This window comes from Phoenix dactylifera, chromosome 9, assembly GCF_051530095.1.
Source record: "Phoenix dactylifera cultivar Ajwa chromosome 9, Ajwa_hap1_PhDact_Kaust_v1.1, whole genome shotgun sequence".
NCBI classification, from domain to species: domain Eukaryota; kingdom Viridiplantae; phylum Streptophyta; class Magnoliopsida; order Arecales; family Arecaceae; genus Phoenix; species Phoenix dactylifera.
The window spans coordinates 21,948,360-21,960,859 of NC_143198.1; the positions used below are offsets into that span (position 1 = coordinate 21,948,360).

General features: G+C 41.6%; 3 protein-coding genes across 3 annotated transcripts; all 3 read right to left on the reverse strand.

Annotated features, from left to right (window-relative positions):
• Positions 1–472: 472 nt before the first annotated feature.
• LOC103721431 (Tetratricopeptide repeat (TPR)-like superfamily protein) lies at positions 473–2,924 on the reverse strand. The gene has a single exon (XM_008811631.6). It carries the CDS (start codon positions 2,833–2,835, stop codon positions 598–600), a length of 2,238 nt encoding a protein of 745 aa, XP_008809853.5. The 5' UTR covers positions 2,836–2,924; the 3' UTR covers positions 473–597.
• Positions 2,925–3,702: 778 nt separating this feature from the next.
• Positions 3,703–6,334, reverse strand: LOC103721430 (Tetratricopeptide repeat (TPR)-like superfamily protein). Its single transcript, XM_008811630.5, has one exon. The coding sequence runs from the start codon at positions 6,296–6,298 to the stop codon at positions 4,580–4,582; it is 1,719 nt and encodes a 572-aa protein (XP_008809852.2). The 5' UTR covers positions 6,299–6,334; the 3' UTR covers positions 3,703–4,579.
• Positions 6,335–8,911: 2,577 nt separating this feature from the next.
• Positions 8,912–10,331, reverse strand: LOC120107672 (thiamine thiazole synthase, chloroplastic-like). The gene is made up of 2 exons (XM_039121040.3): positions 9,326–10,331; positions 8,912–9,229 (listed from the first exon to the last, which is right to left on the reverse strand). The coding sequence occupies exons 1-2, from the start codon at positions 10,238–10,240 to the stop codon at positions 9,065–9,067; spliced, it is 1,080 nt and encodes a 359-aa protein (XP_038976968.3). The 5' UTR covers positions 10,241–10,331; the 3' UTR covers positions 8,912–9,064.
• Positions 10,332–12,500: the final 2,169 nt, after the last annotated feature.

A 12,500-nucleotide genomic window follows, 5' to 3' on the forward strand; every position in this document is an offset into this window, starting at 1 on the left:
GGACAGCGCCATTGCCATTGAAATTAAAGAACAAGAATGCTAATATCAGAAGATGCAACTTGGTGCAGACAACAACTGCCCTGCTGAGCTGAATAAGCTGCCAGGCTATTCCACGGATCTTCAAAGATCGGTTACAAAGTCACTTCAGACTAAATTGAAAAAAAAATGAAAGCACAATGCAATTGTGCTAAGATTTTGGGAGATGAAAAAAAAAAGTATATTCCAAGCAGCTAAAACATAAGCTGAGATAGACATAGTATGCATTATCATAAGCTAGAAACCAACCATTTATCATCTTACGTGTCATCATCCCGGTTTCTAGCAATGAAACACATAATGTACCTCCATGTCATTCAGATGGTTCCTTATTGACAGATAATCCTATTTTTTTCTGTGCGCTGTGTCCTCTTTTCAATTGTTTATACCAAGAAATGAATGTTTGTTTCCTATATTAATTGATGTAATCATCGGAGGAAAAAAAAACACCAAAATGATTTTTTTTCCTGTATAAATTGGCGTATATTGTTAAATAATAAAGAGAGATAAGATGATACAAGAATTATAAGGAAATAAGGTAATGTATATTTCCCAGGCTCACTATGAGAATGTTGTTAACTGAATATCTTCAATCCAGCTGCATCCTGGCTTTTTTGCCACTCCATTCTTTTGCATCTGATCCCTTACACTTGATGCTTCCTCCCACTTCCCATCGGCCGCATTTATATTTGATAAGAGCACATATATTGTTGGATTCTCTGGTTCAGTTTCCAGAAGAAACTTAGCAGCAATTCTTCCCAGCCTTACATTCCCATGAGTGCTACAAGCACTAAGCAATACCCACCAGATGTGAGAATCGACTCTACAAGGCATACTATTTATTAATCTTTCTGCCTCCTCTAGATGTCCCGCTCGGCCTAAAAGATCAATGATACAAGAGTAGTGGTCTACTCCAGGTTCTATCCCATAGTCTTCAACCATAGAAGTGAAGATAAAACGGCCCTCTTCAACCAAACCAGCATGGCTACAAGCAGAAAGAACAGAAGTGAAGGTGACATTATCAGGTATAATTCCTGATTTTTGCATCATTTTAAAGTAATGAATAGCTTCACGTCCATCTCCATTCTGTGCATAAGCAGCAATTATTGCATTCCAGGAAACAATATCTCTCTGCAACATCCCGTTAAAAACTTTAGAAGAGTAATCCAATTCCCCACATTTTCCATACATTGTAATAAGGGAGTTCATCAACAATGTGTCACAATTAGTAACATCTCTAAGAGTGTAAGCATGAACCTCCTTTCCATGTTTAAGAGCTGACATGGTGGCACAAGTGCTTAACACTGTGCTCAATGTGTAGGAATTTGGCATTAATCTTGATTTAATTAGGGCTGAAAATATTTCTAGGCCTTTTACTGAAAACCCACTCAGCACATATCCTGATATAATTGAATTCCAAGAGATTATATTCCTGAATGGCATCTCATTAAAGACCTGATAAGAACTTCCAATGTCTCCACATTTGGCATATGCTGATATCGTGGCATTACAAACTTCAATACTCGAGATGAAGCCATTCTTCATGACTAGTGCTTGAATCATCTTGACATCTGCTGCAATCCTTGAGCAAGCTAATAAGCTCCCGTAGGTGAACTCATCTGGCTCAATTCCAGCCTTCTGCATTTGATGACATACTCTAACAGCCAGCTCATAACAATTCTCCTGACTATAACCTGAAATTAAAGCATTCCATGAAACAATATCCTTCTCATTCATCATCTCAAAAGCTTGCTGAGCACTGACTAGATCTCCACAATTGGAATACATAGTTACCACAGCATTGGCTACAAATACAGAGGCTTCGAGACCCATTCTAATGACTTGAGCATGGACTTGAGTCCCAATTTCCCTTGACAGAGAAGCACTTAAAACACTTGCAAAGGTCAATTCAGTTGGCAACAAAAAATCTTCTTTCCTCAGCTCTTTAAACACCATCAAAGCCTCCACATCTCTTCCCCACCTCACCAACCCTGCTATAAAAGCATTATAAGTAATCTCATCACGTACCACGGCTTCTCCAAACACCTCACAAGCATCAATAACCAAACCACAATCAAAGTACATTGTCACGAGAGCATTGATCGCTGAAACCCTGAGCTCCAAAATCCCAGTTTTTATAACCAACGAATGCAACTGCCTCCCAAGATTCACGAGCTCCGGCGAACCACACAAACCCATGACACTAGCAAAGGTGTACTTGTCAAGCCCGACACCCAATCGGTGCATTCTGAGAAACATTTCAAGAGCAAACTCTTCGTAGCCATGATGAACAAAGCCCATTATCACGGCGTTCCACGTGGTGGTGTTTCTCTTGGGCACTCCATCGAACAGTTGGAGAGCCTCGTGAAAACGACCGGCTTTGGCGTAAGCCGATATAAGAGTGGTATAAGAGTAGACGTCGGGGTTGGGGATGGCGCCGAACAGGCGGTGAGTGGGGTCGGGGCCGTGGGTGTTGGCGTAGAAGGAGAGGAGGGAGTTGGCGACGTGGGGGAAGGAGAGGAGGGCGGAGCGGAGGGCGATGGAGTGGAGCTGGGCACCCGCGGTGGCGGCGCGGAGGCGGGCGCAGGCGGCGAGGGCGGAGGCGAGGGAGCAGTGGTCGGGGAAAAGGTGGTAGGAGGCGTGGATGTGGGAGAAGAGGCAGAGGGCTTGGGAGTAGTGGTGGGAGCGGGTGAGTTTGGAGAGGAGGGTGTTGAGGGCGATGAGGAGTTGCGTGGGGTTGTGGGCTGTGTTTGCGGGAAGAGGTAGCAAGCATTCGAATGCGCACGTTGGACACTTCATCAACTGAAAATTGGTAGCAAGGACATAGCTTCTTCCTGGAGCAATGTTATAGGGACACCAAGATTTTCATGTTCACTAAGATATCACTTTGCATAGGCTCTTAGTGACAACCATATTGAATATAATGAAAATATTAACCTTATTATAATATATTTCATTTTATTTTGTTATCTTATTATGAATTTTAATTATTAATTATTAAGATATTGAAGAAATTTCCAATATCTAGATTGGCATCTTAGCTTTTATATGTACGTTTGTGTGTGTGTATACATATACATATACATATATATGTGTGTAAATATATATATATGACATCTTCCCCCTTAATCCAAGAGGGAAAACCAGCACTTAATACTAATGTTTTTTGGGGGATTCCCTTCTAATCTAAGTTGAGAATTCTTTCTTTTCTCCTAGGGAGGATCTATCATTGATAGTTATATTTTAAATCTCATCCAGAAACATTTCAACAAGAACTCCAGAACCTGTCAATCCTTGACAGTGTCATACTTGTAAGGCATCAGCCCAACAAAAAGCTGCAGCAAATATTTAATTCTATTAATCTGTAACTTGGTATTTCTAGCAGTTAACAAGAGCTCTGTGTCCTTGCCACCTTTCGCATGCTATCAGTTATGACAGCCATAATTGTTCTTACCGGGGGGGGGGGGGGGGGGGGGGAACAATTGTAGATATGTGATCCTATTGAACCTTCATCAATGTCTGTTGGCAGTAACAAGTATATTTATTTTGAGGGGTTGGATGACAGGTGCAGTCAAAATTTGCTGGTTGAACAAATACAGAGCACAAGGAGTTTGCATAATGGAACAGCAAGATGATGCTAAGAAAAAAAAAAACCAGAAGCATTACTTTTTGACAAAAAAATATCAAAAGCATTTAATTTCAGTGATACAACTGGATTTAAACCAGCTACTCAACTGAGGAGAGAGCTCAACATAACAAAAGTACACCAATTTGAGGTGAAAACAAAGCCAAAACTATCTTCCAGAAATTCTCATGCCACTATATTTTATATGGTAGATAATTTACAATTCAAACGCTTTGCTGAATAGCTGGAATCATGCCCCTACCATTATTGATTCGAGTAAATTTAAGTTTTCATCATTTCTGGTGCAACCATCGACATAAACATTAAGTTTATGCCATCAATCTAGTTTCATTTTTTTGGAAACTACTACATTCAGTAATAATTCTCGTCCCACGAGACCTGTAAAAAAGCAAAAGGTGTATTTCTAATATTTCTTGCAACTTTCATCCAAATCCCCCCAAGTCCATGCCTCCGCTTTCAAACCCTTCAGCTTTATAGCACCTCAATTGAGTATTTCGATCTTTAGATTGTCTTTTCTGCATTGGAAAGAGTTTCAAAGAAGAAAGAATGATATTCTAGGGTGTGATGGGCACTTTCAGCAAATAGCTATTCTCAGCTCAATCAGTCAAGAAGCATGATGAGAATTCTTCTGTCAAGTATTTCTCCAGAAGTAATGCCCAAGGACATTCATGTGAATACCCTTGGCCCCTAAAATCCAATGTTGCTATGGTTAAAAGAAAAGTTTTTGCAGCAAATCAGTGGTTGTGAAAATGCATCTCCCACTTGCACTTAATCCAACTTCAATCCAAATATCCAGAAAGAAACCAGCAAATGTTGAAAATCAACTTGACCCTGAAACAACATACCACTCTTGCTTGATTCACAAATGGAGCTTAAATTCAAATCAATGAAACTTTATTACACAAATCGGGAAATTACATGCTTGTAAGTGGCATCATCAGGCTTAAGCCCCACCTTCAGCATCTCATCATGAAGATTCATGGCCTTCCTCATCTCCTTTTCATGACAAAGTGCAGTTATCATAATTACAAAACTAGCACTACTTAACACATTTTTCTCTCGCATATAGTCAAAAACTTTGATGGCTTCTCCAATCCTCCTTTCCTCAAAGAGTGCTTTAAGAAGTAGGTTATAAGAAGCCACATCAAAACATCCCCCTAATTCCTTCCTCTTATCATGCAGTTCAATCACAGAATCAAGAAGCCCCTTGCCGCAATAATGCTCCACCAATGTGCAACAACAAGAAGCATCAACCAAAATACCCTTCTCAAGAGCAAGATCCAAAAGCTCACTAGCTTCTTTCCACCTAGCCTTACCACACTGAGCAGCTATGTACTTTGAAAGATCAGAAACTTCAGTAGGCACAAAAGCACCTCCCCCAATCACATCCTTGAGCACTCCGTCAACGTCCTCCGATGGCTCACCCTTACAGATCCCATTCACGAACTCAACGCAGCATTTAAGATTCACTGAAACACCCTCTTTTGACATAATCCTATACATTCTCATCGCTTCCTCCACTCTTCCTTCCTCGGATAATGCCCTCAGCATACACAAGTATATATCCTTCCCCAATTTAATCTCTTTCTCCTGAGCTATCTCAAAGAACATCTCTGCTGCATATGTCTTCCCCTGCGCACAAAGCGTTCTGATAACCCAATCATAATCCAAGACCGGGACGGTCGGCAACAATTCTCTCACCACCATTTCTCTCAGCATCGAATTGATAACTCCAACATCCCCAAATTTGCATCCACCATCAAGAATCGAGCTATAAGTACCAAACCTCGGCCTCAAATTCACCTTATACATCTCATTCAGTAGACCAACAGCAGCTCCAAACTTCCTTCTCCTACAGTAACAGTCTATAACTAAATCATAAGTCGAGAAACCGCAATAACCCAAACGCAGCAACTCGACAACCCTCTGAAGCTTCCCTTCCTTGCAAAGAAGCTTAGCAAGAAGAGCCCACGTATTAGAATCCGGCAAACTCCCAGTCCTGACGACGGCAGCATAAAAACACCACGCTGACCGGATCCTGTCGGCAGAGCACAATGCATCGAGCAGCGCATTGCAGCCGCTGGTCGACGGCTGACACCCCAAAACCCTAATTTTTCTAAAAGTCTCCAAGCCATTCGCGACGGATCCCAGGCTAGCATAAGATTCAAGAACGAAACTGAGAAGCCTAGACCTAGAATCCTGACAGGTGGAGGCGCGGAGAATGGAATCGAGCACCGCTGGAAAAGGCTCGGATCGGAGAAGCGGGTGGAGGAGGTGCTTGGCGGGATCGAGGAGGTCGGAATCGACGAGGATTTGGACCATCTTGGAGAGGGATCGGAGGTCAGGGTGGAACCCTAGGTTGGACTTGGCCCAATTGAAGAAGCGGAGGGAGATCTCGGGCTGGGATTGGATTCTGGTGAGGATATGGAGGAAGAGATCGGGGGCGGGGGGGGAGAGGAGGGAGGACTTGGGTCGGAGGAGAGGGATCCAGTCCTTGCGCTGGAGGAGGAGAGAGGAGATTTGGGAGGCGAGGGCTCGCTGGCGGAATTGGTTGCGCCATTTGAGAGAGGTAGGGAGGGTGGAGAGGCGGCGGAGGTGAGGACATCTGACGAGCATTTGACGCGCGAGAGAGGGAGAGATGCATGCTATCTTGCATCGCACTGCAGAAGTGACTATTAGAAAGGCGCTCGTTTGGTTCACTTTTTTAAAAAAAAAATCTAACTAAAATATTTTTTTAAAAATAAATATATAATATTTTAAAAATAATTATATTTGTATCAGAAAAATAATTTTTATTTATACATTAGAAAAATAATTGTTTATATATTTGATAGGCCACAAAATATAGTATACCATAGACTGGTTCATGTTTGATAGGATATTTATCTAAAAGAATTATATAAAATATCTATTATGTTCTATATTCTATTCTATTTAAAAACTTAAAAATATTTTTAAAAAAATATTTTAATTTTTGGTGAGTAAAAAATTGTACTTTTTTATATTTCATATAATTTTTTTTCTATATTTTTTAATTGTTTTTAAACTCAGACCAAATATGATGCAATTCTTTTTTTTTATTGACTGCAATCAAATAAATTATAATTTTTTTTGTGTTCCACATTAATAATGTATGTTAATATACTATTTATTATATAATTACTATTCTATAGTGAGATCATAAAGTGGCTTAAAAAATATTTTTGGTAGTCTCAAGAAAATAATATTATTATATTTCATTATTAAATAAGAGGTTTAAAAGTGGCTTAAATAATATTATCGATGTCTCGGTGGAACGAAGGAAGAAAAAATGATGGTTACGAACTCGAGATTAGAGGGATGTGGGGCAATTTTTCTCCTAAATTGCATTTTAAAATAAGAAGGTAAATTAGTAATTTCTCACTTGCTATTAACAACAATGGAACTCTAGTAGATGACTAGCGTAGATTGCAACTAATTCGAAACATTTGAGATCTAGTTAAAAAAATAAGAACTTTTGGAGTGTCAATATAAATCGCGAAAAAAATGAAGCGGCGTCTTTGTAATTTATCCTAAAAAAATATGAAAATTAAAACCACACAGAAAAAATATGAAGTAAAGAAGGACAAAAGGATCTTGTCTGGAGTCATAACTGCGGCATATCGTAAAGATCCCACCCTAAACCGTCTTCAGCAAGAAATTATTAAGCCAACCAAGTCGACCATAGACCTAAGATAAAATCATCACATAAATATGAAAAAGAGAAGGAAAAAGAGATTAAATTCATGCTAGGCCGGCGGCTGACTTAGTCCACCTAATTATTTCTCGTCTTCAGCATCCTACCATAATAATTTGCCCATTGCTCCTCTCCTTCCTCGGGATCCTCTTCACATAGGCCAGCATCCCCTCCTTGCAGAGTCCATCGCAAGCATATCGATCACCAATGCCAGTGCTGTGAACAGCCCGCAGCAACCCAACTTTGCAGTTCAAGGAAGGAAGTCCATCATCTGCTGATCGGTCATCCGCGACGCAAGGATGGTGAGAAGTTGTAGGCCAACATGATCTCAGGGTTCATCGACTTTGCCCCCTCTGTGAACTTTGTGCACTCCATCTATATCAGCTCAAAATGAGGTGCAAAGACCCAGCCTTTGGAACTTACAGAAGCCTTCTCTGCTACGAGGCAAGTTCCAATCCCAGAAAAGCTTCGTAACACCCAGATTGAGCCTCGCACTTCTCCACTTCGCTGACGTATAAGAGTACATATCAGAACTCTAGTCGTGGATTGGGCCGCAAAGAGACTAGGGTGGAGCCTAAGAAGTGTGGAGAAGATCAATTATGTTTTCAAAATGGGTCTAGAGTTGGGCCTTGGGTCAAAATGGTTACGACCGTACCCAATTCTTGGCAGGACTCAATGGAGTCTGTTCTATTGTTTTGCCAAAGGAGTCTAGTCTATCATGAATATGGGAAGCTATGAAGACAAAACTCTCAATTTTTGGCCGCCACCATCTTATGGTTGTGTTGTAGTTTTCTGCACGTCAATTATGTGATATTGTTAGAATTTGTGATTGAAGATTATAATTGATTGAAGATAGATCGGAGATCTCCATGTCTTACATAGTTTTTTGATGTGAAGGGAGGTTTGACCACCCAAAATTTTGTTGGATCGTGACAATATTTACAGTGTTATTGTTACAGTGCGTGAGGTCTGAACCAGTACCGGAGAGGAAGAAGGAGATCTATTGTGTAAGCTCCATATCTCACATAGTCTAATACTATATTAAACATAATTTAATGCCCCCTGGCAAAATCAGAAGATGTCAAAGAATCTTGTAAATATAGATCCAAATTTCTTCATTTTTTCCTCCAATTTATCTCTAATATTCTCTGATTCCACTTCTCTTATATTTTCAAGGTATCAAAGCATACTGTGATCCATTAATATGGTTGTGCTGCATATTGTTTTCTCTTCTAAAGAAAAGGGCCCGACCGAAGTCTCTTATTGCAAATGCACACCATTTTATTTTGCGACTAATAGAAGTATGGTTTGATTCAACCTTTCTCTAGCTGCTCGGTTTGTTCGGCAATCCTAATTGTACTATGCTCGCTAGGCTGGTCGATTAGAAATTTTTAAATGAGGACCTGATTTTCCATAAAAGTTAATTATCTGAAAAAACTCAAGATATTTTTTCTATGGCTTACATTAAAAAATAAATATTAGTGAAGGTTTTAATAAGAAAGAAAGGAGTCGAATTTTTGAACGCACATATATTAATTAATTTCAAAGCACCAACTAGGTCTTTACACTCCTCTGAGCGTTTATAAAAAGACGACAAACGACAGCCCATCATGCCATCCACAGCCCCACACTCTCTAGTCTCTCCCAGTTATTATCCCTAACTCGATCTAAGCCTCCACCACATCTCCACCGTCCGATGAGGCCAGCACCATCTCCGGATGCACCTTCTCCGCTCCGATCGTCCCGTCCAACGCGTTCGGCCTCCCCAGCGATTTCAACGCCAGATGCGCCGCCTTCTGCCCCGATACCATCATCGCCCCAAACGTCGGCCCCTGCAACGCCCAAAGATCCGCTCAACCTTTTGAACAAAACCCAAAAAGAAACGAACGGAGAGAAAAAAAAAGATCAAATGGATGGATTTTTTTTACCATTCTTGGGGCGCCGTCGATCTCGGCGACTTCCATGCCGGTAACGATCATCCCCGGGACGATCTCCCTCGTGAGGCGGACGATCGCGTCCTCCGCCGAGTTCATGTCGAGCGCCTTCATCCCCGGGACTGAGTCGATCATCCCGATGTCCTTCAATCGCTTCACTCCGGTAGCTCCGAACGGGCCGTCATGCCCGCAGGAGCTCACCACAACCTTGGACTCCATCACGTTCGGATCCATGCACGACTGGGTATCGTGGTTCATCGACACCAGAGCCCAGTTGGTGACCACTCCGGCGACTCTCCCCTCCTTGACGATGAGGTCCTCCACCGCCACGGCGTTGAAGAGCTTGACGTTGGGGCGGGCGAGGAGGCGGCTCATGATGGTGGAGGTGAACAGCGCCGCGTGCTTGATGACGACGTACGAGTCCTGCTCGTCGTAGGGGATGCCGAGCTCGTTGAGGAAGAGGTGGGCGGGCTTCCGGACGACCATGGCGGAGAAGAGCTGGCCGCCGAGCCACGCGCCGCCGCCGGGGGAGACGGACTGCTCCACGATGGCGACGTTGACGGAGGGGTCCTTAGAGAGCTCGTAGGCGCAGGAGAGCCCGGCGGAGCCGGCGCCGACGACGACGACGTCGGTGTCGGCGTAGGTGATCATGTCTGTCATATACCGCCGGGTCATCTCGCGGGAGACGATCGACTCCTTGATGGGGTCGAAGCGGATGGAGTTGAGGTCGTACTTGGGGGTGGCAGCGGAGGCGGAGATGGAGAGGCTGGCTGAACTCGGGGAGCGGCCGGCGGCCGCAGCGGTGGAGACGCGGGAGGGTAGCGAGAGGCCATGGAAGGAGGAGTGGTGGTGGTCAAGGAAGGGGGTCTTGGGCTTGGAGGCGAGGGAGGAGGTGGCCATGGTCGCCATTTTCTGAGGAGAATTAGCGTTTCGAAACTTTTTTAGGAGGGGATCGGGGATGGGATGAAGAAGGAGAAGGGGGTGGACGGGTTTATGTAGTTGAAGGCGAGGCGGTGGGAGGAAAAATCTTTGTAGGGGAGAAGGACACGTGTAAGCTGGAGAATGAGGCTCTGTGTATGGTGGAGATTTTTTTGGATTTAGTAATTGAATTATTTAAGATTAAAATTGTCGTGCACTGGATTAATTGTGTCAATTAAATTGTTCTTGCTTTGGTTTAATCTATTAGCTAACTAATCGGGAGAGATTTGGGTGGGGACCGTTCCTTGCTCCTTTTGCACCGTTGTGATGGATGCAGTCACCGGTACGGGTAAGGATACCTCCATCATTGCATATGCATGCATCAATGCATGAATCCTGCATGCTTGCATGTCTCCCACGCATAGGAAGTGTAATAGGTGCGTGCTTGTTTCAATGAATCAAACAAACATTCTACATTTTTAATCATACTTTGAGTTTTAAAATAATATATGCATTAACTTGTGTAAAGCCAATTTCAGTATGAAGCTAAACTATATGAGTCAAATAAGAATTCCAGCATATTTGAGCATATGTTCTCTGAGTTGGATTTCATTAAATTTGATTGGGTGTAATTGGAGGCCAATTCACTAAATTAAATTGCATTTTTTAAAAAATTGAATTAGTGATCTTAAGTTTATGAGCTCGTGGGATTATTTGATGGGAAGGCCTTTATGCTGCCTTTAAATTGTTTGAACTTTTTTACTTTGTTATCGGGAGAAATATGGTAACTAACTAAATCTAAAAGTCACTAGAATCATCCAAATCAAATAATTAATAATACTATATAGATACTATATAAATTGTGCAATAGATGACTAATATTGGGACAGCAAATATATATCTACATTGTTGTCTTATAGATGGATTCATTTGGTGATATAAAGTACATACAAATATCTCAAATTAATTTTGTTATCGTTCAATTTGAAAGTTGTTGTTATTGAGAATCGGCCCAATTAAGATGCCAAGCTATGAAGTTGTTGAAGGGCTCAGACAATTGCCTATTGAGATTGGTCGAAGATCATGATGTACCTCCGAAATAGCAAAGTACTGGTCGTTATGCTCGGATGGCAATGACCCTGTAGCTCCTAAGATGGTACTGAAAAGAGGAGATCATGCTTGAACCTTCATTCCAGCACGAGTTTTGATGTAAAACAGCAAAAACGAAAAAGATCTTTTGCCAGGAACTATTAAGAAAGGAACCTCCAATATCTGAGTCGTATAGACTCTCAAAAAATAGCAGAGAGTCTTCCAGCAATTCAGCCAGCTCGGTGCTTTAGTCGGACAAATTTTTAGCGACAACAATTAAGATAATAATAATATTTGAAGTTAAATTTAATTTTATTATTTTATTTTTTTTTATAGCATGTTTTATTTTAATTTCTAATTATTTGTAAAAATGATGAGTGGAAACTCATCCAACCCGATTACAAATGGATTAGATATGCAGCTTTTTCAGCAAACCCATCCATTGCCACCGCTATATTTCCGAGTCTAAAAATTTTAAAATTATAAATAAATTAATTTAATAATAAATCTCAGTTTAATCCCCTCTCCGGCTCTCTCAGGGCACTGTGAAGAGATCCAGCTACAAGCCAAATATCGAGGCGGCCTACTATGATTGAATTGAGTCTCCAAGTCAATATGCAAGTCAGCTTCTTACATTCACCGGAGTGTAGCTTAGCTCTTGTGCATGTCTCCAGGATCTTCTCCATTTCCATTCTTCCTGTTTTGTTTTTGTTTTTGGTGTTTTTTTTTGTATTAAGTCATCGTGGTTCTCAGCCTTTCTGACCTCCGGGCACCAAAGCACGGGCAGCCACGGTATAAAGACAAAAAGGTGAGCTCACTTTGACGCTAAAGTCCATGGAAATGGCCAAAATACTTTTTACCTGGATTTTTTTTCTCGTGATGCTATCTCCGTGAAAAGGAACAGAAATATCTTTTATATTCCAAGGACTACAGCGGATGGGGTATGGGTCAAGAACTCAAGATACGGACTTTGCGTCGAAATAATTGCTTTGAAATATGGATCAAGTCCGAGCCACGATTTCAATTGGCTTGGCAGCCTACAAAACTGCAAGACTTGAAACATAACTGGCTGTTTGATTGCTTCTCTTGCTTTTACACCAAGGGGGAAAGAAAAGTAGGGCACTTGTATGAAAACTAATTTTAGTTATAGAAATCACTGCTT

Excerpts from the sequence above, each read along its gene's own strand:
- LOC103721430 (XM_008811630.5), bottom strand. The coding sequence starts at position 6,298 with ATGCTCGTCAGATGTCCTCACCTCCGCCGCCTCTCCACCCTCCCTACC.
- LOC103721431 (XM_008811631.6), bottom strand. The coding sequence starts at position 2,835 with ATGAAGTGTCCAACGTGCGCATTCGAATGCTTGCTACCTCTTCCCGCA.
- LOC120107672 (XM_039121040.3), bottom strand. The coding sequence starts at position 10,240 with ATGGCGACCATGGCCACCTCCTCCCTCGCCTCCAAGCCCAAGACCCCC. Across the intron at positions 9,230-9,325 it reads TCGACGGCGCCCCAAGAATG|GGGCCGACGTTTGGGGCGAT; the intron begins GTAAAAAAAATC and ends TGGGCGTTGCAG.